We start from the raw sequence: 27,358 nt of genomic DNA on the forward strand, positions 1-27,358 counted from the left end.
GATCTTTGAAGACACAGTTTCCTTTATCAACTTTTTCCATGAATGTCCTTTATGTTGAATGAAGGTGTTATCAATTGTAATAAAGACTACAGATCAGTTTACCATTCTTTCTGTGACTTGAGTTAGAAACAAAATTATTATCTATTTCAAACCAGCATTTTACTACTTTGTTGGTGGAAAAGTGGGGAAGGCCATTTTAGAATCCCATGATTTGAATGGTCAACCAGTGCGGTAAAGAAATTTGGAGATGATCTTGGGAAAGGGATAGATGAACTGTTAAGAGAAATGGCAACTCAGTACTGGGAAAAGGGAAAAAATGAGGAAGGAAATAAAAACATACCAAATCAAGGGCAAAGAAAAACTGTGGGAGTCTTCAAGATTGTGTTATTATGCCCTACAAGGATAAGTAGCACTCTGGTATCCTTGCAGAGTCTGTTTTCTAATCTGGCCTACCCACTGAGAAGTGGACTCAAAAAAGAAAAGTGGTTTTATCATTCCTACTGTTGGAAGAAATCTCCTTCTAGGTTCTGCTCCAAGTGGGGAAAAAGACACTGGAAACATGGAGACTGCTTGGAAAGATGGTTTAATGGTGGACAGGATCACATGGCTTGAGTTCCTGAACAGAAAAAGGGAGGAATACAGCGAGTCCACGGGTTTTTATGCTCTTTCTGGCTTTGCATTTCTTGGGGTCCCAAAAGAGTATCCTGATTGGTTGTCAGACTCCCAGGGGGTGGGGGTCTTAGCTAGCCTTGCTGGCTGATGGTCACATGTGCTTCCCAGGTCACATGTGGTGAGTTTCTGCTGCTATTGTGTAGAGGGCTAGTCCTATCTTTGTTGGATCTTTGGCAATTCCTACTATGGCTCTGCCTGAAGGAGGTAGATCTTTATTATGTAGAATAGACTGGCCCAAGCCTTAATGGCCCATTGACAAAGGGTGCGGGCAGGAAGATGGGAGCTGCTTCAAAACATGTTTATCCATTTCTCATCCAGGGAAATATAATATTCTGCCTTTTTCATATTTCCTAAAATATTTCACTCTTCCAGGAAAGGGGTGGGTGCTAACTTCCTACACTACCATTTCACTGATTAAAAATAATAGTGAAAAAGGGTGCATCATTTCACTGTTGTGTATTGGGGAAGGAAAGTCCTACAATCCTCTCTAACCATCTGTCATTTTTCTGCAGCACTGTCAGACTTGCGGGAAGGCCTCCTTTGAAAGGAGGCAGTCAATTCAGCAGTTTAGCAATAGCACTTAGACTTATATACCACTTTCTAAAGCTTTACAGCCCTTTCTAAGCAGTTTACAGAGTCAGCATATTGCCCCCAACAATCTGGGTCCTCATTTTACAACCTCGGAAGGATGGGAGGCTGAGTCAACCTTGAGCCGCTCAGAATCGAACTCCTGGAGTGAGCAGAGTTAGCCTGAAATACTGCATTCTAATCACTGCGCCACCATGGCTCTTAGCAGCTTATGACATAACATGGAAGACAGTGCCCAATGGCTGGGAGGACTGGGGTGTACTACCAAACCGAAACACAGGCATTTGCCTTTGATGAAATGGAACAGAGAAGAGCATACCACCCCATACAGGTTTTAAAAACTCTACTACTGACACAATAGCAAGAAAAGAAGCATGGAGGTTGACTTCCTGGCAGAGTGAAGCTAGTTGAGAACAATTTTGTGTATTCCCATGCCCCATAAATGGTGGATGAGCTATATTCACATTGGGCAGGACATGTGGAAGAACCCTTCAACTGACTGACAGAAGACAGGGTGGCTAGATATTATCCTGATAACATAAATCTACAAACACTCAAAGGACTGCTGAAATTATGTTTATTCAGGTTTTGAAGAGTTGGAATGATTGAGTAACCACATATGTATGTATTGCAAACTCAGGAAAATAGAACCATGGAAATTTGACTTACTGTATGTACATTCATTAAAAGCATATTGTGGAGAAGCTACTATGATTTGCAAAAGTATCTATATCATCAATGGCTCCTTGTCTGGCCTCCACTGGTACTAAATTCATTGCTTAATCATACTTTTATTCTCCCAATTAGCTCTGAGACCTAACTGCCATACTGTTAGGAAATAAGAGTGTGCTGAACTGATAGTTTTCCAGTTGTGGTGACATCTGTCACCAAAAGCTCGCTTTAGGTATGTACTTATATAGACCATATATATAATAAATTTATATTTTTAAAAACAAATGCAGTCCCTCAATCACAGTGCTTATACTATGCTAATGAACAGCCTAATAAATGGTTGACTACTGTATAGTAACTAGCTACAATTAAAAATATCTTGATCACTGTGTTACCCTTATTAAAAATACTGAAGTAAAAACCTAACCAAGAGGAGAAACAGATTAGTGCGAGGCAGGGGTGGGTTCTAATTTTTTTTACTACCGGTCCTGTGGGCGTGGCTTATTTTGTGGGTGTGGCTTGGAGGTCATGTGACTAGGTGGGCGTGGCTAGTTGGTCAGAGTCATTTCTGGAAGGTCCTCGCATTTACGACCAAATCCTTACACTTACGACCTGACTCATTTGTTTGCTTTTAACACTGATCAGCTGTAGGACGGCCCTTTGAAGCCCCATGGCAAGAGTTTAAACAGTTTTTTTCCCTCTAGTCATCAGCTGGGACTCAGGAGGCAGCAATAGATTGGGGGTGGGACCAAATAAAAGGTAAGAATAACGTGGGTGGCGGTGGTGGGGAGAACCGGTTCGGTGATGTCCTATCGTCACCGCTACTGGCTCGGCCGAACCGGACCGAACCGGGAGGAACCCACCACTGGTGCAAGGTCACTTATTGAGCTTCGGTGAGGAACTGAATCAGAATTTCTTTGGCCCAAGTCTAACATTAACTATTACATTATATGATTCAGTACTTTATGTCTTCAAGTTACCAAAAGAATCTCTGTTCAGCTTTTAATGGTTATAATGTGAAAACCCTATTGTGAAAAATGTAAATCACTATGGATTATGTTCACTTCCTCTTAGTCTTGCTTCATTCTAGGGTCAAAATGTTCAAGAAGGAAGTGTCCCATTTTACTTTTGTCAGTATTCAGTCAATGGACAGGGAATCAGTTTGCAAGTTTAGCACCCTTAGTTCAGGATATCTGATGATACACCATCTTTCAGATGAATCTGTCTATTAAAATAATCTATGATGCTTTCTTGTCAGGTTCAAATCTATATTTGATTTTTAAAATATAATCAGCTTTTCCTATTGGTCTGTCTGGATTTTGTTACTGTCAAGAAAGGCTTATGCTTCTTGTTACGTTCATCTATTAAATTTGGTATAATTATTTGTTAGGTTTTTTTTCCCTATTTTCTTTGAAAAACAAAGATATAATATTTTGTAATCAATCAATTAACCATCCATCAGTCAAGACTATGGTATTCCTTAAAAATAAATAAAAATAGTACTGGCTTATTTGTATTTAGTGTGCTGGAGCACAAATAAATAAATATTAATTTATTTAAAATAAGCTATTTCATTAAATAACTGAAGTTACTTAAAGTGCTGATAGGCAAAGAATATATGGTAAAAGATATTTAACACAGACAGCGCAAAGAATTGCTTTGTCAATTGTGTGCAAAAGTTAAAACTCAGGTTAGACTGGTTTCCATTGTGCATGCTGTAGTAAAAATTTTTTCAAAAGAATTGCAAAACAAACGAGCAATTAGAACAACTGCAGACCGTTATATCTAAAGCAAACACAAAATGATATTTTTTTAAAAAAATGCAAAAAAAAAAAATGTAAAAAGAAGTAACTGTAAAACAGAATGTTAAAGCTATCTTCCATTAATTTACAGCAATCTTAAATATGAAAATCTACTGCCTTAATGGCCATACTTTTGGAAGTATCCAGGAACTTTTTCCTCTTACAGCCAAGCAGAACAAATTACCTCACTTCCCCCACCCCTCCCAGCTATATTTAAAATACCCTAGGAGTGGAATTCAAATTCAAAGAGGTAACCATTCCCTCAGGCACATTTAGCTAACATGCAGCAACTCTGTCAGATTTACATGAACTAGAAACATTTCTAGAAATAACTAGAAAAGCACATCATCTCCTCCACACTAAATTATAAAACATATGACATGCATTTCTGTTCCACTGCGTCAGGGATTTAAACATTTATAAAAAGATAAGTATGTCTCATCTGATGGAAAGAACTGTACTTATTTTTCAGTTACAATATACCAGTGAAATTAATATTTATAATATGTCCTCTGTTATCCTATCATGGTAATAACAAATCTGGACCCTCCTTTAAAAACAACCAGTCTACCCTTTCCATTTCACTGCTAGAATACCTTCCATTATATCAGAGAAGATATAAGAATGACCCACAAGCAAGAGCCATTTATGCCTGCAAAAGAATAAGAGCCTGGAAGTGGAATATAATTGTTAGAAATGGTACTTAGTCTGACAATTTTACGTTCAGTGGAAGCTATCCTAGGGACATTTCTCCTTCCCCAATTCTTTCTCACAACAAAAATCTTCCTTGTGGAATGTGTGGAATCAACAACTTGCAGATTGTATTGTCTTCAGTGAATGCAAAACTAAAAGCCAACTGGCAAGAAATAAGCTCAAGGGATAGGCAGGAGGAAAGCAAGCCAGGAGTGCAGCCCTTCTTAAAAGTGCTCTCAACACTCAGAAATATTTACAGAGGTACATTTTCTGCTATTATTTACAATTTGGCCTATATATTATAGTGGAAACAAACTTTTTACTGTCTTAGATACAAAAACCTTGCTTGTTATTGTGCTTCCTTCATGTGGACTTTGAGGCAAATTTCTATTTCTAATATCTTTCAATAATATTTCATTTATAAGTGATTTCTCCCATCCTTCTCTTTGAAAAGGGTTATTTTCTCTAACTTGCTTTCTTTCATTTCCAGATTCCTCTTCCTAGTCCTCTGGATGAATTTTTAAAACTTATCTTGGTATTATGATTATTATTTCTACTTTGCTTCTGTTGTCTTGTTGATCACAATCCTATGTTCATTAACAAGAGTTGTAACTGCAAGATGGGCAATCATATAAATTGATGTAATGAATAAAAAACTTATTATATTGCAGCATTTAGCTTTTCCCTTCTCTCTCCATCCATGAATGATTTATATGGCCATCCAATTTGCAAATAGGAACTCTGGAAGGCTGACAGAGTTAAAAGCATAAAAACAAAACAAACAAATAAAAACAATATAGTGCAACAATACAATATAGCTAAGTCAAAAACATATTACAATTTCAAAACCATTAGGTGACTGGGTCATCCAACCCTCTGGACCAATGCTCAAGGGAAAGGAGAGAGGGGGGAGGGAGAGGGAAAAAAAGATTTTTAAGGCCTTACAGAAAGACAACAGATCTGGGGTGAGGGATGCTGTCCCAAAGGACAAGCTCTAATCTTCATGATTAACAGCTTTATTTGTATTTCACTGGACAAAAACAATAGAGAGCAACACTGCAAGTATGGAACACAGGGCAATGGTACTGCTTTGAAAATCAGAGAAAACAAACCTTCTAATAAAGCAATCAATGCTTCCAAACATCCATGTGACTATCTTCACTTCTGAGGAAAGAACTGTCCAAAAAATTTCAGTCACGGTCCACATCACAACATCTCACAACCTACAGCAAAAATCAGCTCCCAGTCTTCCCTCAACTTTACAGCATGTCTTGAGTTTGTGCCTTTCTGCTTTGCTAGATTCCGGCTCTTCCTTCTTTTCTTCTTTGACATTTCCACTTTTCTTGCTCCTCTAAATTATAAAAAGACAATCAATGACAGCTAAAAAGGTTTAGTCGGCAAAGGTCAAAATGTTTAAGTACCTAAAGTATAATCTATGTAGCTCTATAAAATATTTAGCTCATATAGTATTACAGAAATTCTGTATAATAATCCAGAAGTCTTTTTAATCTTTTGGGGTTAGCAAGGATATTTGAAATTCTGAATATGACATAAATGTCATAAATTGAATATGACATGAATGTCATAAAACCAAAAATGATTCCTGGGAGCTTTACAATTTACAAACTAGATAAACAGTTTCAAAGTATCCAAGTATCAGTTTACCAGAAGGCTACTACCACTCCTTTTGTCTCACTTTTCTACACAACGTCTTTCTTTATCTTTGTTATTTTTTTCTAAGCAGATTAATAGACTTTGCAAATTATTATTCTCTAAGAAAGTTTATGGTTCTATTAATAGCTTTTCCAGAACCATTACTAGAAATAAAGGCAATACTGGAGATTGGCCCTGTGCTTTGCAGCATGTCAGTTTCCTATTTTTTTAATTAAAACTTTTTACACCTTAAAAGTAAAAGGGACAATCAAGCAGCATGGCACATATAAAAGGTAGCATCCTTGGGCAAATTGGCATGTCTATGTGCTCTGCCAAAGACCCAGTGAGAAATCTAATTACCACATTGCAGATTGAAGAGACAGAAGAAAATAATGGCTTCATTCCATTTCCCTTTCCCACCAAAGCAATGACATCTGTATTAAAATTTTATATGCATATTCTTCATAGGTATGATTGAAGTATTTCTCATTTTATTCAATGGAACAAAAATAAATAAGAAGATAATTATGCAATTAAGTCTGCCTTATATACTTTTTTCTTCAGTAAATGACGTCTGGGAAGAAAATCTGGACTAGGAGGGAAAATAGCATGGAACAACAGGACTATCTGATCCCAGGCAAAGTGCTCCTCACTACCCTCTACATTAGAAAAAGAGCTGTACTGAACTCAATGACTGTATTAATTCCAAGAGCTGTAATCCTTGTGCATTATTTCTGCTCCCTTTTTCTTAAAACAAACAATGAAATAAACAACCCTCATGGCAGCATACATGACACCCCCTTATTTTATTTTCACAATAAGCCTAGTGAGGTAGAATATACTAAGGGTTAATGACCAGCCCAATATCCAACTATGTACAGTTATTGATTAAGGGTAAACTCAATTTAACTTGGGAACTTAATAACTACAGTACATTGTTATCTGCAGCCTAATTTTCCAAACTGCGAAACATTTCAAATTATATATTTATTTGAGTTATTTTCTTTGGAAGAAAGCCATGGAGGGTTTGGCATTTTATAATATTTCTGACTTGTTTTCAAAAATAAAGGTTGAGCATAGTAGGAGACCTGATTTTTTTTTTTTTTTTTTTAATTTGATTTATATGCCGCCCTTCTCCGGAGACTCAGGGTGGCTTACAATGCGTTAAGCAATAGCCTTCATACTTTTGTATATTTTATACAAAGTCAGCTTATTGCCCCCACAAACTGGGTCCTCATTTAACCTACCTTAGAAAGGATGGAAGGCTGAGTCAACCTTGAGCCTGGTGAGATTCGAACCAGCAGAAATTGCAGGCAGCTGTGTTAATAACAGGGAGCATTAAACCACTGTACTACCAAGGCTTTTAAAGATTTAAAGTCTAACCTTGACAGAGAGCTAAAGTTCTTTGCTTCATTATTAGATGGCTAGCAAGACAAATAACAATTCCAAATTGCTATTACCATAGTTGAGAGTCCAAACTCAGCTATGTCTCAATTTCTGTAACTCAATCAGCAATCTGTTGTTCTTTTCACCCAGCAACACTTTGTCTCCTCTCTCTCTCTGGCTAGAGCAGAAAATCTATGAATCGTGTCTGTTCTTGAGGCACCTTAACTGCTGTGTCTAAGTAATATTATATATTTATCAGCATTCCCCACTGTGCTGGCAGGAATTGCCTCAGAGAATAAGCATTTGATAAGAAGGCAACTTGTTTGCTTTTATAGCCAAGTTTTGCCTTACTCAACAGAGTTGATTTCCTGTGTCGTCCTTCTGGCAGAAAACAAGCCAGGGAGTGGAAAAAGAGATTCTGAATTTGGGAAAGATGGGCTAGATCTATACAATATTAAGGTATAGCACCAGCAAAGCAAACATCACTTCAATAGCACTATGATTTGCATTTTACCTGTGTCACTAAGACTCAGAAACAGCAGAGGGATTTGCACAACAGTTGGTTAATATGGTTTGTAAGTCTGCAGCTCAGTGGCTGAATTTGTAGAATTCATGTGATTTACACATTTTGATTTCTGGGTTTGCACACTATGCGAATGGTAAAACACAGCTGGCTAGCTTGTAGTGAGCTGTGTGAACACAGCTACCAAGTTGTGGGAACCAATCTATTAAGCTGATTCTCTGAAACATGATAATTGAAACCATGTGTTTGTGTTGCACAGTCAATGGCTTAGCCAACTAATTTTTATCTTGTCGGGCAAATTCGACCCATGTTGTTATTTTATGGCTTCAAATGTGTCTCAATTCCAGAAAGTTAATTACAGGTAAGTACATTATGTGAACACAACCAGCATATTTAATATGTCCTGCATCTCCCAAACATCGGATTTTTTTTCCCAAAGTAAAACATAAATTGAGCTTAACTTGAGTTCCTGAGATGTTGAAATTCAGCAACCGAGCCTAGTCACGCAATCTGTGTTATGCACCACTTTTTTAAAGGTAATAATTCATAGAGGAGTCTACAGGAGCCAGGCAACAGCTTAGTTTACCTAATTTAAGATGGCATATCTTTGCTTTTTATCAAGCAACTTCTCCACCCCCTCCCCACCTTTTTCTCTCTCTCTCTCTCTCTCTCTTTAGGATACTCCTCTTCTGCTGCCAACCAGGACAAGAAAAAAAAAAAAAAACCCCACCAGACAAGAAAGGACCACTCAACATGGCTGCGTGTGACCAAAGGCAGGTTTCGAGGATCACGAACCGCGCAGGCCAAAACCCTGACCTGGCGTGAGGGGGAGGGGCGGGTCAGGGCAGGGCAGTAATTGGATCGGGTTAGGATGGGCGGGGCCCGCTCTCGCGGCGGCTGCCGTTGCATGCGCGTGGTGAGTGCTGGAATGCGCGGCGCCGTTCGCCTGCCTTCGCCATCGCCCTCCCCACCGCCCAGCAGATGAGGCTCCCCGTCGGCCCTTGACTCCCTCCGGCCGCCCGAGGGGCTTCCCAGGCGAGCGCGAAGAAGGGGGAGGTGAGGAAATCCCCGGCCGGAGCTGGGAAGGCGAGGAGTGAGGTGGGGGGGGGGCTGTTGCGCTGGCGGTAGAGGGACGCGGGAGCGAGCTTGTGGCGCTGTCCAGGGCTGATCTGGAGGAGGCTGTTAGTGCCGCTGCCGCTGCTGCGCATGGGACGGCGGCGGAGGGGGTGGAGTGAGCGGGTGGGGAAAGCCGAGCCGAGCAGGCGGGGAGGACTGGCGAGCTACGGGGCCTCTCAGGAAGGAAGCCCCTGGAGGAGCCCCAGAGGAAAGGTCTCCCTCTTGCCGGGGAGGCTTGCCACCCCGGCTCCCCCCCCCCCCCTCTCTCACCACGGGCCGTTATTTCCTTGCTGCAGGAAGAAGAAGGGAAGGAAGTTTGGCGGGGAGGAGCCGCCTCCGCGCTGTCGTCTCCCGTGCTGAGAGTTGCCGAGGAGGCCGCAGCAGCAACAGCAGCCGCCCTGCTTGGAGCTGGACAGCGATTTCTCGCCGTCCCCGCTTTCGGGCCCCTTCGCCGTGAGTGGTAGGTTGAGGGTGGTGGGGGGGTGACCTTGGGCTCTGCGTCCTGGACGGATGGAGAAGCCGAGAGGCGTTTTGGCACTGCCGCCGCCGCCTCGGCCCCTCGGAGGTGTGAGTGGGCCTCGATCGTCTTCTCCCAGGCCACGCTTTCCCACCAGTGCGGATCCATGCTCCGCTCCTTTCTCACCTTCCGGAGCGGTGGAGCCTCCTTGATCTCCTCGACCCACGCCCTCCACCTCGTATGTGATTGGGGGGGGGGGAGGTCGGGGGCGAAGAGTCGAGGAAGATTCTTGGTTCAGGGTTAGGCGTGGAGTGGAGTGGATGGTTCTGGGGAATTTGTTTTGGGGTGGGGAAGCAACAAGGCAGGAGCTCCTGTCGCCAATTCCCCCATTTTCTTAGATCGGGAGCTGCTTCAGGAGGGAAGGAAAAGGAAAAAAATCCCCACCCGCTTTCGCTGCTGCCTTGGGGGAGGGCGGGCGAGAAAAACTTGGCCGAATCTTCTTCGTCTTCGGTGACTTTTCTGGGAGCCCACTAGAAAGTTATGGAGGAGCTGGAACTTTGGGAGGAGGGTTTAAAGCAAAAAAAAAAAAAAAAAAAAGAGGAAAGGAAAAGTGGTAGATGATGCATCTATCGCGAGCCGTGGAGGCCTTGAGTTGGCTGAGTTTGAATCTCTGGTGCAGGCAAGAGTTTTGCAAAGAGAACTGTGCTTTGTGCTCCTACTTGGTATTTGAGAAAATGGCCGAATGCCTATTTCTGGAATGCAACAGCCGCCGCTGCCGGTGGTTGGCTGGGCTGGCAATATACATTCATTTAGTGAGGGGCTTTTTAAAGTGTAAACTTTTGGACGTTTATCTGTGGTCCTAATCTTGTGATTCGTTTATATATTTACAGGGGGGGGGGACAAAGATACTTGGTGGGGCTTCAAAATCAGTTCTATATAGAATCGGACTGAAGGCCCCAAAGATTGATGCTCTAATTAAAATATTCTTTCTGGCTTTTGAAAACTTTCAAATTGAAATATAGTTTGCTTTCTCTGCTAAGAAGCAATTTCAGATATAGATCTGCGAATTACTGATCTTTTTATGTTTAGACCAGAGCAAGCAAGCATATGTAAATTAAAATCACCCCATGCTGTTAAGTTTAATTTCAAGACTGAATAGCCCACCCAGCAGGCTTAGGAGTGGAGTAACAAGAGTTCATGTATTTAATTAGAATCTTACCAAGTACATACTGGTTTAGATTTTTGAAAATAAATTGATTGAATATGATTATCAAATATTCTTATTGACGTGGATTCCTACATACTCTAGTAAGAGTATAATAATGTAGTCTGGAAACATTAATTTTCAGTTATTTCGTAATGGCTGTGTTCATGTAACATAGTGCACAACAAAGTAATGTGACACATTTTAATCTAGTATTTTGTGCGAACTCTGCCTGAGTTGTTCGTTAATGGTTCAGTGAGTTGTCCAACCGCAGAAAATTAGATTAATTCCATAAAATGCTGTGCAAACATAGTAAGTGGCTATGAGGTCTTGTTTTTGTTTTAGCTTAGCCTGGCATGATATGCAGACAAGGCCATTATAGTTTGTGCAACAACTATAGTTAAAAATTCTGGTTTAACATGTGAACCCAGTCAATGTTTTAAAAAGTTACATAGGACCTTATTTCCAATTATATTGCTTGAAATCTAATTTCAGCCACAATAAATTGTGCATAATAAATACATTTTTACACCTTAATACAGATTTTCTCAAATTTGTCCATGTGAACTGATAATTGTATTAGGTTATTAATTACAGTGAGTAAAATACAGAACAGTTAACTTTGCCTGATAGAAGTTAACTTATGAACAGGCATAATTCAAGATAATAAAGAATCACAGTTAACAAATGGACATTCTCTTGAACATCCTCTTTAATTGGCTCTTCTCTATGACCTTTATTTAATTATGTTTTTGAATTATTTATTCAGTCTCTCCCTGTAGAAGTTTTGTGTAATATATGAAGTATTCATATATCTTTGAAATGTAGATACATCTGTGCAGGAACATATATGCATTTAACTCAGGTGTCCTAGGTTTTTACTGTATTTAATGAAAATAGCCTTAATTTGCTTTAGATGTCATTGACAGCCATATTGTGTTTTTTTGTTATGTGCAAAAGAGGCCAGTGAGTATACTATGGTTTATTTCCAAATTTCATCTCAAAAGTATGGTTTGTTAATTTACCAATTATGACTTGGTTTAGTATTATATTGGAAGTGGCACGCATGTTTCCCAAGTCTTTATGAATTGTAATAAGCTTTGTAATAAGTTCTAGCCAAATTGCAAGGTATAAGAAAATAGTAACTGAAAACTTGACACAAGATTAGCCAAACAATTCATTTACTTTACTAGTTTAAATGGGTCTTGTTTCTGGCTTGTTCAACCAATTGTGATTAAAGCAGTTTATTTGGTGCTGCAAATTAAGTCTGCTTTAAGGAGTTAACGAATTATTCTTTATCTTACAAGATAAAAGGAGTGACCAACTTTGTGTGATCCTATTTAATTAATTTTCTGAAAAAGATGATTTTAATACTGTATGGATTAGTTAGCTTGATTTTAAGATAAATTTAGTTAGATATATTGCCAATAACATTGCAATCTTAATTAAATTGTCCTTACTATATTGCTGGAATCATTTTTTGCTTAGTAGAATTTAACTCTCTATAAAAGTGAAATTTACTCAGATTTCTTTTCTTTAACAGAATTGTTGTTATGGCAATGCGAGTGTTGGGGCAATCTGGTGGCAGCAGCCTATTTTCTAGCAATACTAATCTTAGCATGGCACTGTCAAACGACATGTATGACTTTTCTGAACTTTCCAAAGCTGAACTGGCAGCACCCCAACTTATTATGCTGGCAAATGTGGCTCTGACAGGAGAAGTTAATGGTAACTGTTGTGATTATATGGTTGGTGAAGAGAGGCAAATGGCTGAACTGACAACGGTGGGTAACACCAATTTTTCAGACAGTGATGGAGAAGGAATAGACGATTCACAAAGAACAGAGAATGACTCTGAAGGAATAGAAGATATGGATATAGACCTTATTACTCCTGAGGTTCATAATGCAGAAACAACGGGACTATCAGACTCTACTGTTCCTCACTTTTGTAATCAAGAAAAAGTCTTTTCATTGGAAGCACCAGATGCTCAGGAGAGCATAGATGACAAATGTAAGGGTTTGAAGAACAAACCATTTCGTTGCAAGCCATGCCAGTATGAGGCGGAGTCTGAGAAAGAGTTTGTCCATCATATTCGGGTACACAGTGCCAAGAGATTCATTGTAGAAGAAAAAGCTGAGAAACATGGCCAAGTTAAAGAAACTGACTCTAGCACTACAGAGGAGGTTGATTTTTCTAAGGGGCCTATAAGATGTGATCGCTGTGGCTATAACACTAACAGATATGATCATTATCTGGCTCACTTGAAGCACCACAACAAAGCAGGAGAAAATGAAAGAGTCTACAAATGCACTATCTGTACATATACAACAGTCAGTGAATATCATTGGAAAAAGCACCTGAGAAACCATTTTCCACGAAAAGTATATACATGCTCACAGTGCTCCTACTTTTCAGATCGGAAGAATAACTATGTGCAGCATATTAGAACTCATACAGGTATGTGTTGCACCTTACTTTTTGAAGTCTATTAATGAATTGTAATGAGCTTGTGACAAATTTGCTTATTTGTGCTTGTGCATTATAAGATAAATTTTAATGTAAAGGTTCAGCATTTCATTATTTGAAATATGTGGTCAGTTATGAATATCATATGCTGATTCTTGCTGATATGCTTTGGTTAATCAATAAAAAATAAGCAATTGAATAGATTATATTTGCAATATTCATTCCATCAAACTAACAGCACTCCAGATCTGCTTTATAGATAGAACCCTCTGGAGCAGATTTGAAGGTGATGGATGGAAAAAGGGATATCTTCCATTGTGAGTGGAAGCAATTTCAATACCTAATGTAGGGAAAATAAAATTGTGCACCTACCAGGCATATTGTGTTCCTGCTGAAATCTCTATAATACATTTCAGGACTGGAACAGCTTTTCAATTTAATGCAGCATAACTATTCCAGAGCAGTCAATTTATATAATATTTATTGTTCGTACTCTGCAGTACATTCTTAATATAAAATGTTGTTATGGTTTCTAAATTAGAAGATATTTAGGATTCGACCAACTTAAGTAAAACATTTGCAATAGCTGTCAACTAAATGGGATGTTCTGAAAAATCAAAGTGATAGTCATGGCAGTGTGATTGAAACCTTGCTCCCTTTTGTATATGTGTTTTCACATTCTTGTACAAATAGGTGAAGCTTTGGTTGCATTGCTGCTATTGTCATCTTGACATTTTGGCCTACCCTAATGGATGCCAATGTTATAAATTTCCAGAAGTATTAAGATGGAAAAAGAATGATGGACATATTGAATTAAGCTTTAAGTTGATCCAGCAAATTATAATTGATTTAGTTTTAGTTTTAGTTTTGTTAAGGTAAATTGCTTTGAAATAGGTCATTCTTTATTCCACTAATACTAGTAGCTTAGATACTAACATTTAAAATATTTCAAAAGGGAAAAACGTTTGGCATGTAGTTAAAAATCAGTATTTGTTGACCTTGCATATTTTCAGGTACTTTTATTTATACATATTAGGATGATTTTTAAAAATTAAAATTTATCTTTAAAAACTTAAAATTTAGTCAGTTTCCTTGCTCTCAATTGAGAACTCAAGATCACCAATGAACTTGAGTAATGGAGAATTCAGAACAAACGACAGGAACCATTTCTACATGGCACATAGTGAAATAGTGCAATTTGCTGCCACAAGATATGATGATAAGTATTACTTTGGGCAGTTTACATACTAGTTCATCCATGTAGGTGTGTTAATAACCCTATCACAAGAGATAGAGAGCTTATGAGGATAGTACAAAGTGAAGAGCCCAATATTACATAACAGACAACATTCAAAGAGCTGTTGACACTATCTAGATATCTCATTGTCTTTTTTCGTTCTGCCTCTTTTTTCCTATTGCAACAAATAAATAGATCATTGTGGTTTTACAACTGTGATACAATACAAGTAGTCCTTGACTTACAACAGTTCATTTAGTGACTGTTCGAAGTTACAACGGCCCTGAAAAAAGTGACTTAATGATACTTTTTCACATTTATGACCGTTGCAGCATCCCCAGGGTCATGTGATCAAAATTCAGACACTTGGCAACTGACTCGTATTTATGACGATAGTGTCCTGAGGTCATGTGATCACCTTTTGCGACCTTCTGACAAGCAAAGTCAATGGAGAAGCCAGATTCACTTAACAGTCATGTGACTAATTTAACAACTGGAGTGATTCACTTAACAACTGTGGCAAGAAAATTCATAAAATGGGCAAAATTTACTTAGCAACGGTGTCAGGAACAGAAATTTTGGGCTCAATTGTGGTTGTAAGTCGAGGACTACCTGTAATTATTACCCAGCAACTTATAATCAGGCATGAAAACTTGTAAATATAATCAACAACTGCCATTAGTCATGTTCAGAATCTTAAAAGGTAGCAAGCAAATTTATAAATTGGAGAAATCCTATAGTTAGTAGTAGTGATTTTAAAAATACATTCAGAAATCATTTCACCTTGGTATTGGTACCAGAAAAGTAAAAAATAGGGTTTTTTTCTCTATAAATTTTGAATTTTGTTTACTAGGTTAACTTAGTAAACAATAGCTTTTATTTGCTAATTTTGAAGCTCATTTAAAGGAAATATTGAATAATATTGTTATTATGAAAACTCTTGTTGATTATAAGTATAAACTCAGATGAGATTATAAGGCAAAGTATGCTTGAAATAGACAAGGATAGTGCTTCATATTTATATATTGGAAATTCCAAGAAAAAATGTTGGTATTCAAGAGCAAGCTATATAATTAGTGTTATGATGCAGTTTCAGAATGAATTTTTAAGTACAGGTAGTCCTTGATTTACAACAGTTCATTTAGTGACTATTTGAAGTTACAACAGCAATGAAAAAAGTGATTTATGACCATTTTTCACACTTATGACAGTTGCAGCATCCCCATGGTCAGGTGATTAAAATTCAGGTGCTTGGTAACTGGCTCTTATTTATGACGGTTGCAGTGTCCTGGAGTCATGTGATCCTTTTGGGATCTTCTGACAAGCAAAGTCAAAGGGGAAGCTAGATTCCCTTAACAACCGTGTTATTAATAAGTGCAGTGATTCACTTAAGTGTGGCAAGAAAGGTCGTAAAATGGGGCAAAACTCACTTAACCAATTTCTCACTCAGCAACAGGGCTTATCTTGGGCTCAGTTGTGGTCATAAATCAAGGACTACCCGTATCTGTTGGGCATTTTGTAGGGCTATTTTATTTAATGCTACAGAGTAAACCAGTAGGTAAAGTACATCTGAAGTATATTAGAAGAAGTATGGGGAAATAATGAAATTACAATCTTCTTCATAAATGAACTTTGAAGGTAATGTGTGATTTAAATTATTGATAACTTAAATTATTTAAACATTTTAAATAATGCAAGTTTTCTAGAGATCTTCCCTCAATTTGCTTATTCTTTTATTTCATATCAAAACTAGTCACATTTAGTCCCAAGCATATTCTTTACCTCCTTTGATATAATTTCTCTCTGTCTCCCTCTTTCCTCTGTGTGTGTTATGTATACACAAACATATATACACAATGATATATAGATAATAATATAACACATATACACATAATGATATAAATTAGATTTATACATTTAGCTTGATTATACATTTAATTGTAGCTGAGATATAACCTATCATCTTTAACTCAATTACTTTTCATTCTTCACTGGTTTTATGATTGTATTTGTTCATTGAAGAAAAATATGGTTGCTTTATCATTTGAGGTAAATAGGATACGTTCAGTATACAAAGTCATGAAAATATTATTTCTTATGAGTCACTCTATAACTCAAATCTTATGAGCCATCCACTCCCAGTTTCTATCAAGTCCTCTGGTATTCCTCTCACTTGAAATAGAGTTTAGAAGAAATAAGAAACCGGGAAAGTGTCCTGTTCTTTTTTATTGGGAAGTAAGAGTTTTGTTTGATATAGGAACTTATGATCCTAGAACAATCCCTGTTTTCCCCAGTTTTAAAGCAGCAGGATAGGGCAATCTACCAATTGTACAGTGATTCTCACGTCTCTGTCATTCTAAAGTTAGGAAAGGAGGGGTGATGATTGCTAGTTAGTCATGTGATGGCTATGAAAACTGTAATGTGTAGGTGGGAGGAAGGGCAGTTGGAAGCTTCTGGGGGAGAGCATTTTCTAACAGCGCTGAAGCACGCATGCTTAGCTGAGTTTTCCTGTTGCAAAAAATATTTATTTTGTATTCCTGGGTAGCAGCTGCATTTCCAAAGCAAGAGAGTTACTTTTTAGGTGAAATATGGCAGCTTGTGATAGGATCATTTATGTTTGCAGTATTTGTCAGCTATGCTGGACTCTGGGAAAATAATTATGACCAAGTACATTAGTTTAATTTTCTATGACAGCAGATTTTATACTTGATTTAATGCTCTGTTTTCACAGGCGAGCGTCCCTATCGATGTTCTATGTGTCCTTATTCAAGTTCTCAGAAGACTCATTTAACGAGACATATGCGTACTCATTCAGGTTGGTAAAAAGGCAGTTCAAAAGAATTAAGATGGTATTTTAGTTACATGCAAGGTTGCAAGCAGCATTTCAGAGTTTTCCATATTAAACTGTTAAGTGCTGAAAGCTAGCAATGCAGGGCTCCATGAGCCAAGAAAAAAGCAAAAACAAAAAGCAGTCTGTTATTTTGCGGTGCTAATTTCTGTTAAGTATTACATATGTTTGTTGATGTTCAGACTTTAAGCCTTCTTAGGAAGATAAATGTTAATTCTTGGTTAGATGTAAAATTCAGTCTGCATTATTCTTATTTTCTGAACTCCTATAGAAAGTTATATTCACTATTTTGGGATCTATTCATTTTTTTATATTTTATGCATCAGAACACATAAAGTGTTTTCTAAAATGGGAGAGTGATAGACATATTTTGTGCCTGCATCTGTTTCTGAGTCTTCCTCTTCTTGAAGATGCTTTCCTATATTTTCAAACTCTTTTTGGGGGGAATTTTTATGCTGTTTTATTTTTAAAAAATGTGCTTGTTAAAAATGCTTATTTTGTTTTACTTTAATCGGTTAAAGTAAGGGCTAGCAACTTGTCAGGTCTCTGGTCCTTCCAAAACTTAAAGTCTTAAAGGCTTGCCAAAGCTTGTGAATTTTTAGTGATTTTTGAAAATAATTCTGTTTTAATTCAGTTCGGGTTTTGGGAAGCTGTGGTTATCATGTGGATTGTGGGAAGGTCTGACATTTGAAGGTATACCATGTTGCTGACCTGATCTAAAATTACACATTGCAGTATTATATAACATATTATATATGAATTGATTACACTGTAAAAATAATGCCTTATTGAAAAGGTCTTCTGAAAAAAAAAACCATTATAGACACAGTATAAAAGTAACAGTTGCTGATGCAGCAGCAGCAGCTTTTGTAGCCTGGCCCTTAGATTCTTTGCTGACCCATATAGCCTTTGTTTACGGTGTTACTGGCTCTTTAGCAGCTGCAATTTGCTTTTTAGAATAGGAGCACAATCCATTATGGGGAAATAGAGATGTTGTAATCATCATCTCTTAGCTGTGCTGTTCCAGAACTGAGTGAATGGTATATATATCATGCTATCAGTGATATGTGTAGTAGTAGTGCAGTAAGGCTTTAAGCCCCTTTTTCCGATTTGGCACTGTAGAAGAGAGTTGGTGATTTCTGCTACCTCTCACTATCAGGTTCCCTAAATTCAGTGTAATCTACAACTCACTAGGTAATATTGCAACCCTGTTTTATCATTGCTTTCGTGCATATCTTCTGAAGCTCAAGATTAAATGCAAAGAATGCTCATGAGTCTGTATCAGTGAAGCCCTGAGTAGAGCTTGCTTAGTCAAGCACTAGTTTTAGGGATCAGGAAGGAAACCAATTTGAAGACTGTGAGAAATATTTTTAAACTCTTATTGCCTAATCTACCAGATTTGAACTTTGATGTTGTGTTTGTACTTGTATGTGTTTTCTTTTGGGCTGTGTCACTGAGCTAAACATACAACAGTATTGATAGTTGAAATCTATGCCCAAAGTTAGGGCCATTGTAACACTTCTACAGCCATGTGATGAAAATTCAGGCACTTGGCAGCCTGTCCATACTTATGACTGCAGAAGTGCTTCAACTTCCCCCCCCCCCAATACTCTTTTAGCCCCCTACATTCTGTGGCTCCCACTGCCCAGCTAACTTTTGCCATTTTCTTGCTTCTGCTGCTGACCAAACACGGCCAGGCTGGCCTTTGTGAGGCAGCTGCTGACTGCACCAGGCCTTCTAGAGGCCATGTGTGGCCTTCTCCAAATCATGTGTAGCCTTGTGAGGTTTTGAACCCTTCCAAAGCCTTGCGGGAAGGCCATACGTGAGCTGGGAAGGCTGCATGCTATTTGGAGAATAGTGCAAGTGGCCTTGGAAGAAGGCCTACCACGGCCAGCAGCAAACAACCAGGCTGGACATGCCTTGTCAGCAACAGGACAAAGAAGACAGTGAAGATCAGTTGGCATGGTGGAATACAGGGCAGCAAAGGTCTTCTTGGGGGTGGGGGGACGACAGCTGCTTTGCTCTGCCCTGTTGGAGTTTCCTGGGCATTGGATGTTTCCTGGGTGTTTAGTGAGTCCTGAATACTGGCTGTTTTGCACTCCACTGTGGACACGTCCTGGGCATTTGGCACTTCCCAGGATGTAGTGCCTTTACACCACACTACTGGGCCAGGCTGGGGTGACTGAGGCTTCCAGGGGTGGCTGTGGCTTCTTTCCCTGGCTTCCTTGTACTTGCACTAAACACCCTCCCAGAGTTGCATATGGTCTGTCTTGGGCCTCCCAGGGCTTCCTCTAATCCCTGGAGCCTCCTCCGCATCTACCTGGGGCTCCCACTAAACAACCAGTGATTCTCATTTAATGATGGCATGTGACATCTCATTTTATGACCTCTTCACTTCCAGTCCAGTTGTGGTCGTAGGTTGAAGACTATCTGTATGGACTTCTACTTGTAGCAGTTTATTGTAAACATTCCTTATTGTTCCTTCAATTTGCTTTGTTCAAATGTGTTATTGTTTATTTGGGAGAATAGCACCAGAAGAGTGATATAAGCACGCTTGAAGGAAACTGCATTTGCATAAATATAAAACAAAAACAAACCCACAAATCATTTACCCTATTCAGTTTGCTCAGCTACATAATTTTGCAAACATTTTGAAACAATATGAAAGTTAAATTGCAGCAGTTTATTCATCATTTTTGCTCAGAATATTAAAGTAATATACACTGATTTCCTAATGGTTGGATTTATAGACTAAATATTACAATATTATGCTGCCAGGGGTGGGTTGGGGGAACTGTTATTCCTTCATGAGAGTATATTTTCTTTTGGGGTATGTACAATAATTGTGTAAGATAATTATTCATCTATAATTTCCATTTTTCTACATTGCTTTCAATGGACCAGTTTGGTTTGGATTCCAAATGCTAATAATACTGTAGAGTGATCTTCTGGTATGTATATAACATAGATGGAATGTCTAATGATTTCTTGCATGGTTGTTTTCTTTCTTGTATTTTGTTGCTTTTTGTGAACACGTTAAGTGGAAAATCAAATTATTCTTAAATGCAAGAAGTTCAATAGCATGATGAACTGTATAAATCTGTAGCTGTACATAATTTGTGTTTTGTAATGTAATGGTTAGTAATTGCTTCTTCCTTGCTTTAGGTGAGAAGCCATTCAAATGTGAACAGTGCAGCTATGTGGCATCAAACCAGCATGAAGTGACTCGACATGCAAGGCAGGTTCATGATGGGCCGAAACCATTGGCTTGTCCTCACTGTGATTACAAAACAGCTGACAGAAGCAATTTCAAGAAGCATGTTGAACTCCATGTCAGCCCTCGTCAGTTCCTTTGCCCAGTTTGTGAATATGCTGCATCCAAGAAATGTAACTTGCAGTATCACATCAAATCCAGGCACCCGGACTGCTGTGATATCACAATGGATGTCTCAAAAGTAAGATTAAGAACTAAAAAGAATGAGGTTAACACTTCAGAGAATATTAACACTGAGAATAAACTAGAACAGGAACAAACAAAGAAAGAGTTGACTGAAAAGAAAAATGAGAGAGCTGTAAAGGAAGAGAAGAAAGAGAGTTTGTCAAAAGATAAGAAACCAAGTAGTAATGTGAGTGTCGGCCAGATTACAACAAGAAGCCGCAAAATAGTTGGTGAAAGAAAGGAAGAAAATGTGAAAATTGAAAAAACTAATAAAACTAAGAAGGCAAAAAGAAAAGCAGAGAATAGCTCTATTTCATTGACAAAAGATTTATCAACAGATATTGATGTAATAGTCAGAAAGAAAAAGAAAACTGAAAAACTATCACCTAAGAGTCAGGATGAAAGCAAATTGGAGGTGACCAAGAAGTCAAATTCTTGTCTTAAGAAAAACAAAAAAAAGAAATATTTGAAGAATAAAACTGCTAAGAACAATAACAATTCTGATATCAAAAAGATTGCAGATGAAGCTTCTGTTCATAAAGAATGTTTTCTTATTCATGAAAGACAAAGGAAGACATCTGATATTTCCTCCAGTGAACAGGAACCTGTGCTTCCCATTGATGGAGGGAATCAACGTGCATCTGAAAATAACATACATCAAGAGCTACATGAACAGCAGGTAGACACAAATATCCCAGCAGAGATGAAAAACCAAGAAATATTTACAGGGCAAGAGGAGATTGCAAAAGATGTTTCAGAGAATAACACTGAAACAGGACTGGCAGTTATGCCTGGGACCAGCTCTGTGGATTCAAATCCCACCATGGCAAAAGAAGCAAAGGACATTTTACCAGACTTATGCCAAGATACTCAGATGACAGAAACCTGTGAGATGGAAAGTGTGACTGATTCAGATTTAGTACAAGAAATAGTGCAAACATGTGACAAAGAGATAATGAATAAAGAACATCAAGAAGATGTTTGTTCTACAAAACAATTACAGGCTGAAGACCCAGCAGGAGCTCAACCTTGCCAAAATCCAGAAAAACCTGAACACAATACGGGAGCAAATTTGGCTTCATCATCACCAAGTGGCACAATGGTGAATGAAAATCAGGATGTCGAAGAGGATGAAGGTATCCATAGTCATGATGGCAGCGATATAAGTGACAACATATCAGAAGGCAGTGATGATTCTGGATTAAATGGTGCTCGGACGGCCCAAGAAAAAACAGGTCAGAAATCATCCCAAGAAGTAGCAGAGGCTAAGCCTACAAAGGAGAACTATGTGTGTATATTTTGTGACCGGTCATTTAAAAAAAAGGGTGAATACAGTAAGCATCTGAATCGACATTTGGTAAATGTATACTATCTTGAGAAGGCAACAAAAGAGCAAGATTAACCAAACACAGTTTAATGACAATTTATTCCTTTTTTGTAAAATCTTCTAGAGCTTAGGTATGGTTCTTGTAGAATCTTTGCTTAAGCTCAGTTTGCTTTTACTTTTAAGTTGTTATTTCCCTCAACCTTTGAAAAAAAGTTGAACTAATTAACTATTTGTTTCTCTTTGATTAGAGAAGCCAAATGGGATATGAAATGTTGTGGCTTACAAAGCTGACAAAAGTCCTTGAGATACAGTCCTTGAATCACTTGCATGTTTCTGTTGACTTGTAACAGATATATATGTACAACTTCATAGGTTTAGGAATGGACAGCCCAGGGCAACATTCATGGGAATTGCTCCTGTACAAGCTCTTTAGGAATGAGCTGAGAATGCTTAGAAGTATGCAAAACCACTGTCATGTTCTTGCAGAGTCTGTTTATTTCCATAGAACTTGAATTGTAGGTGGTACCAGTTGATTAAGTCCCAAATCTTTGCCTGTCCATTTAACAAATTGCAAGGAGAAAGTTTAACCTGAAAAAGTCTCGGATATATTCTGTTCCTCTCTTTCTCTTAATAATTAGAGAAAGTAAAATATCATTCAGAGTTTACTCTGTGCTATATTTCTGATCACCTAGTCTAGAACTCCTTTTTGAGTCCCCATTTATGCACGCTTGCCAGAGTATGGAATTATTTTACTACATGGATAAGAACAATTGTTTGAATACATCAGATATGTTCAAGTGTGCTCATATGTTTCTGATTATCAGAGTACTTGCTAGTCCCCAAGTGGGGATGTTCTAGATATAGATTGTGTGGTCAGGGAAGCACCAATTTTAATATATTAACAGCTTATTCCATGCAGAACCTCTTCCTTGAAAAGGTAAGCATGAATTTTGGATATAAAATCCTGAGGCTGCTTATCCATGGTTAATAACTCCTTGAAAATTTGCCAAGTACACAGGCCATCTTTGCTAACAAAGTTGTTATATAAATGGAATCTTAGAAATAAAAAAATATATAACTTTGATGCTCCTAGTAGAATCTGTTTTGGTTCTTGTTTATCTTAATGTGTTAGTTGGTGAGTGCTTAAAAAACTCAGCTGTACAAAAAACACAATAGCTTATTTTGTAAAAAGAGCACTTTTGGGAAAAAAATGAGGTTCACTAGTGGTAAAAAAAATTCATGAACGTATTTTTAATTTGCATATACATTTCAGGTCCCCCAATCATGATCAGCAAGCCAAAATCTTGAAGTTCTTTCCATCTATTGATTGGTGAATCCATAATTTGGTAAATACTTCTTTAAAACAAGGTCATTTCCTTTTGTGCTTTAAGATGAGAAAAATGTTGCACATAATTGTTTTATCTTTACCTATGCAGTTTAAGTCTTTAGGAGTTTAGTATTTTTGTTGTATATGTACATTTTATATATGCATGTTTAGTTTTGTTAAATCAGTTTCTTCCCTTAATGTTGACACTTTCAGATTTGTTGCTTATCATGGCCAGTATTGTCTGCTTCTTTTGGCTATAACTTTCTGATTCTATGTTGGTTGATAACCTATAAAATTGCTTTAATACTTTTAATTATATCATTTTGGACAAATATTTCTGTACATTTCTGAATTAACTGTTAAGAGTTGCACAAATAAGTCAGGTGTTCCTACCATATTAGCTTCAATAGAATTGTGCATGATGTCTTTAATAGGGGGTGCTCTCTAATGAAATTTCGGAACTTATCCTTCTCTTAAGAAAGCTATTTAAACTTAAATCCATATATAAGTTTCCATTTAGAAGAGCTTTCTTCATTAGAAAAATTATGGATCCAGCCCATTGTTATTTGTATATATTCTGTTTTAATAATATTTATGCTTTTTGCATTATAAATATTTTTGCCATGCCCCTGCTGGGGAAAAATTAAAATAAATATAAAATACATTGGGATTTGTCTGTCACCCATTTCTTTTAGAGGGGCTTATGTGAGAACTTTCTTGATGAACTTAAAAGTATTAATAGAGGTACTTATTTGGTTTTAAGACATTGCTAGCATTATAAGTAAAATATCCACTGTATTACATAATTAATTAATACAAAAATGAATAGCTTGGACCATAGCTCATATTACATTATGTTTTTTTCCCAATGTGCATTTATTTCAGTGAGTGTTAATTACATTTTGTTAGGTGAAATTGCCTTGATAGAATGAAATTGCTCATTTCAAAGTTCATAAAATCCTGATAAGCAACAAACCTTGAAAATGTCAGTTGTAAAAATTTCCATTTTCATTAAATCAAGTTCTAAGCATCCTGATCCTTTTTATAATTCACATAAAGAGAAATTGAAATGATCAGACATCTGAAGAATAAATGTTCAGGCACAGGGAGAGAAGCACAACTTTATTTTTAAAGACTTTATTAATTGGTAACATTTGCTTGAACTTTCTGAAAACACAATGAAAAGCTACAGATAGCAAAGCAGCATGTAATCTTTCATTTTCAATTATTTTCATTTTCAAAATTATTTTCAAATAATTTTTGTCTTTGTAAATGTATAGGTGTAAGTGTATTTTCCAATGCAGCAAATTAGCAGATATGAAAACTGCTGAAAAGCCCCATTGTTGTATTTTTGAATTGTGTTGACTCATGTCTTATTGTGTGTGCATGAGAATCTCTTGATTATATCTCCAGATGGCTCTCAAGAGACTTTTATTTGCTGCTTCAGAAATATTGAAACAAACTGTAATATTTAATTTTTCCCCTTGAAGAAAGCTGATCTTGCATTATAGTTTGGATTATATTTAATTTTTCTGTATTTCCTTCTCTTTTCTTTTGGAAATGTTTATAGCTGTTTCAACATAATTAGACTGAATTGAGAAACCTAACACTTTTGTGGAGGTGTGGATGGCAGATTTGCAATAGAGGCCAAAGATCTGAGGGAGAAAAACCCTTTAGGACAAAAACAAATTGTGTAGTATTAGTTATTTGTGTATGGAAAACTATGTCAAAACTTACTTCGCTGTGACAATCATTGTCAACTGAGAATCAAGTTGCAATTATATTTATGTTGATCCATTAAACATTGCGGAAATGTCTTCCTAACCAGTTAGCTAAAGTAGCATTATTCACAATTCTGTTGACGGATGTAAAATATTGTTTTATATGAGGGTTGGACAGAGACTGGAAACTCCATTACTCTGTGGACTTATTTTTAATGTCTTCCTATTTTAAGAGAGATGCTTCCATTTTGTAAGAGCCTTTGCGGCCTTGGTCTACATTTCTTGCAATTTTTTAAAAACCAAGTTGGTTGGAGAAAAAAAGGCAGATATGTAGTAATAGTGTTAATCACATCAGATAACTTGATGTATTAAAATGATATATGACTTGAAATAGGTACTATAAAATTATTAGAGTTAAAGGTTTCACAGTAGAAGGGATTAGAAAATAGTGCCTGTATTCCTGAACTTGAGAATGCAAAGGAATGAAGTGTTAAAAGAACAAATATGCCAGTGATATTATGATGTGTCCCAAGATTTATTGGCTTTATAACTATCATAAATCCCAATATTACCAGTTGTCTGTTTAGAAGAAGACAGAACTACATGTTTTAAAGTATGCTAGTAAACCATGGAATGTCACTCCTATCTTCATGTTAGATGTAGCTAATGGATGAATAAATTAGGGTTAAAAGTATACTTAACATAATCTATGTTTGATTAAGGTAGTTGTTTCTTAAATTGAACATTAAAATTATAAGAATTTGGATATTTTTCCAGCTTCTCCTTACTAAAAAGCTTCTTTTAGCAGCAGTGCTTATTGCAACATCTCAACTTGACAAATACTTTACTAGTATGTCATGTTGAGCACTATAGTTAGTAGCACTGTTAATATTTGTGGAAACAAATACTTGAACTAAATTCTACAAATAAATTAAAGGACAATTAGGAGCTTGCAATACAACTGAAGATTGCTGCTATCTGGAGCTTGATTTATACATAAGGCAGGAGTGTCAACCCTGTTTAGTCTGAGGACTGCAGTTCATATCCACAGCCAGCTGGAGGAAGAAGGATGCTTTCCAATGATTCATAGGTGTCACTGGAATCAACATTATTTTTCAACCCATTTAAAGCCTTTTGGAGGAGATCTAAGAGAGAATGGGAGCAGGAGGCATCACAGTGGTAAATTGCTCCAGTTTTCACTCTTATTTCCCCTAGTGGTTTAAAAACTTTCTGCCATATTATGGCTGTGTGATTTGAGAATGTTTTGGGCTGGGTTTTTTTTTAAAATGAATAATTTGCTTTGCTGAGGCCTATTGTTATTCTAACTTTGGGGGGGATACAAATTTTAAAAATTGCACAACTGAAAATTGGCCATTCTCAACTGAATTTCAGTGGTGTAATCTCAGGGTGCTGAAGGGCCCTCTGTGACCTAGAACTTTCAAATCTTGTTATAGACAAACTGACAGGTCAGTTTATGCACAGCGTTAATAATTTCAGTATATAATACGTTTTGCTGATGAGTTGTAAACAGAAGTTCATTTAAATTTATTGAATCTTCACTATGTAGCTAACATGCTGAGGTACAGTATTGATATCCAAATAGGTTCAGGAATTGTTTCAATCAATATATAATTTTCCACCTCTAAATTTCAAATCACACTAGCTAAATAATTCTTTTGTAACTGGCACTGAAATGTTTTATGTTTGGTTGCACCGTGTTTGATGCTTTTAACAGTGCAATACTTGTATTATTCTCTCAATTTAAACCAAAGGTAATTTGTTTGTGCTTGCTATCTACTGTAGTGCATGAAGTGCTTTTATACATTTGTAATAGATGTAAAATCAGAACAGATCACATGTCCTGGGTTTTTTATTTACCTAAACTATGTACAAGTCTTTGTTCAAATTATAGAGTGTTAAACTAAATTGCATATTAACCCTTGAGTGTATTTTCCCAAGCATAGTTATAAGGCAATAAACTTTATTAAGGAATATGCATAGTGATAATTTGTCATTTATTCATTCATGTGTTACAAATGCCTATTATGTATGAATTCATGGTATGAAGACCTTCATTGGCTAGTGAATGATAAGGATATATTATACCAAAGATCGTATATACAAAGAGGTACCATATATACCAAAATGGAAGAAAATCAGAGTAGTTGCAGATTGGCCAAGTCAATCACAATTGTTCATTAAGAATACACATTTAAATGGGTAA

At 37.2% G+C, this 27,358-nt stretch overlaps 1 protein-coding gene across 4 annotated transcripts; it reads left to right on the forward strand.

Annotated features, from left to right (window-relative positions):
* The first annotated feature begins 8,735 nt into the window (after positions 1-8,735).
* On the forward strand, positions 8,736-27,126 carry REST (RE1 silencing transcription factor). 4 transcript variants are annotated; one of them, XM_087886448.1, is made up of 5 exons: positions 8,736-9,045; positions 9,402-9,565; positions 12,310-13,226; positions 17,204-17,287; positions 20,486-27,126. In XM_087886448.1, the coding sequence occupies exons 3-5, from the start codon at positions 12,320-12,322 to the stop codon at positions 22,159-22,161; spliced, it is 2,667 nt and encodes an 888-aa protein (XP_087742574.1). In that variant the 5' UTR covers positions 8,736-9,045; positions 9,402-9,565; positions 12,310-12,319; the 3' UTR covers positions 22,162-27,126. The 4 variants fall into 4 exon arrangements, with proteins under 4 accessions (XP_087742574.1, XP_034266771.1, XP_060546332.1 ...); XM_034410880.3 differs by lacking the exon at positions 9,402-9,565 and having other exon boundaries at positions 8,874-9,045; XM_060690349.2 differs by lacking the exon at positions 8,736-9,045 and having other exon boundaries at positions 9,089-9,565.
* Positions 27,127-27,358: the final 232 nt, after the last annotated feature.

The sequence above is a fragment of the Pantherophis guttatus genome, chromosome 2 (assembly GCF_059756535.1).
Source record: "Pantherophis guttatus breed Tessera chromosome 2, ASM5975653v1, whole genome shotgun sequence".
Classification (NCBI taxonomy): Eukaryota; Metazoa; Chordata; class Lepidosauria; order Squamata; family Colubridae; genus Pantherophis; species Pantherophis guttatus.

Excerpts from the sequence above, each read along its gene's own strand:
- REST (XM_087886448.1), top strand. The coding sequence starts at position 12,320 with ATGGCAATGCGAGTGTTGGGGCAATCTGGTGGCAGCAGCCTATTTTCT. Across the intron at positions 13,227-17,203 it reads GCATATTAGAACTCATACAG|GCGAGCGTCCCTATCGATGT; the intron begins GTATGTGTTGCA and ends CTGTTTTCACAG. Across the intron at positions 17,288-20,485 it reads ACATATGCGTACTCATTCAG|GTGAGAAGCCATTCAAATGT; the intron begins GTTGGTAAAAAG and ends TCCTTGCTTTAG.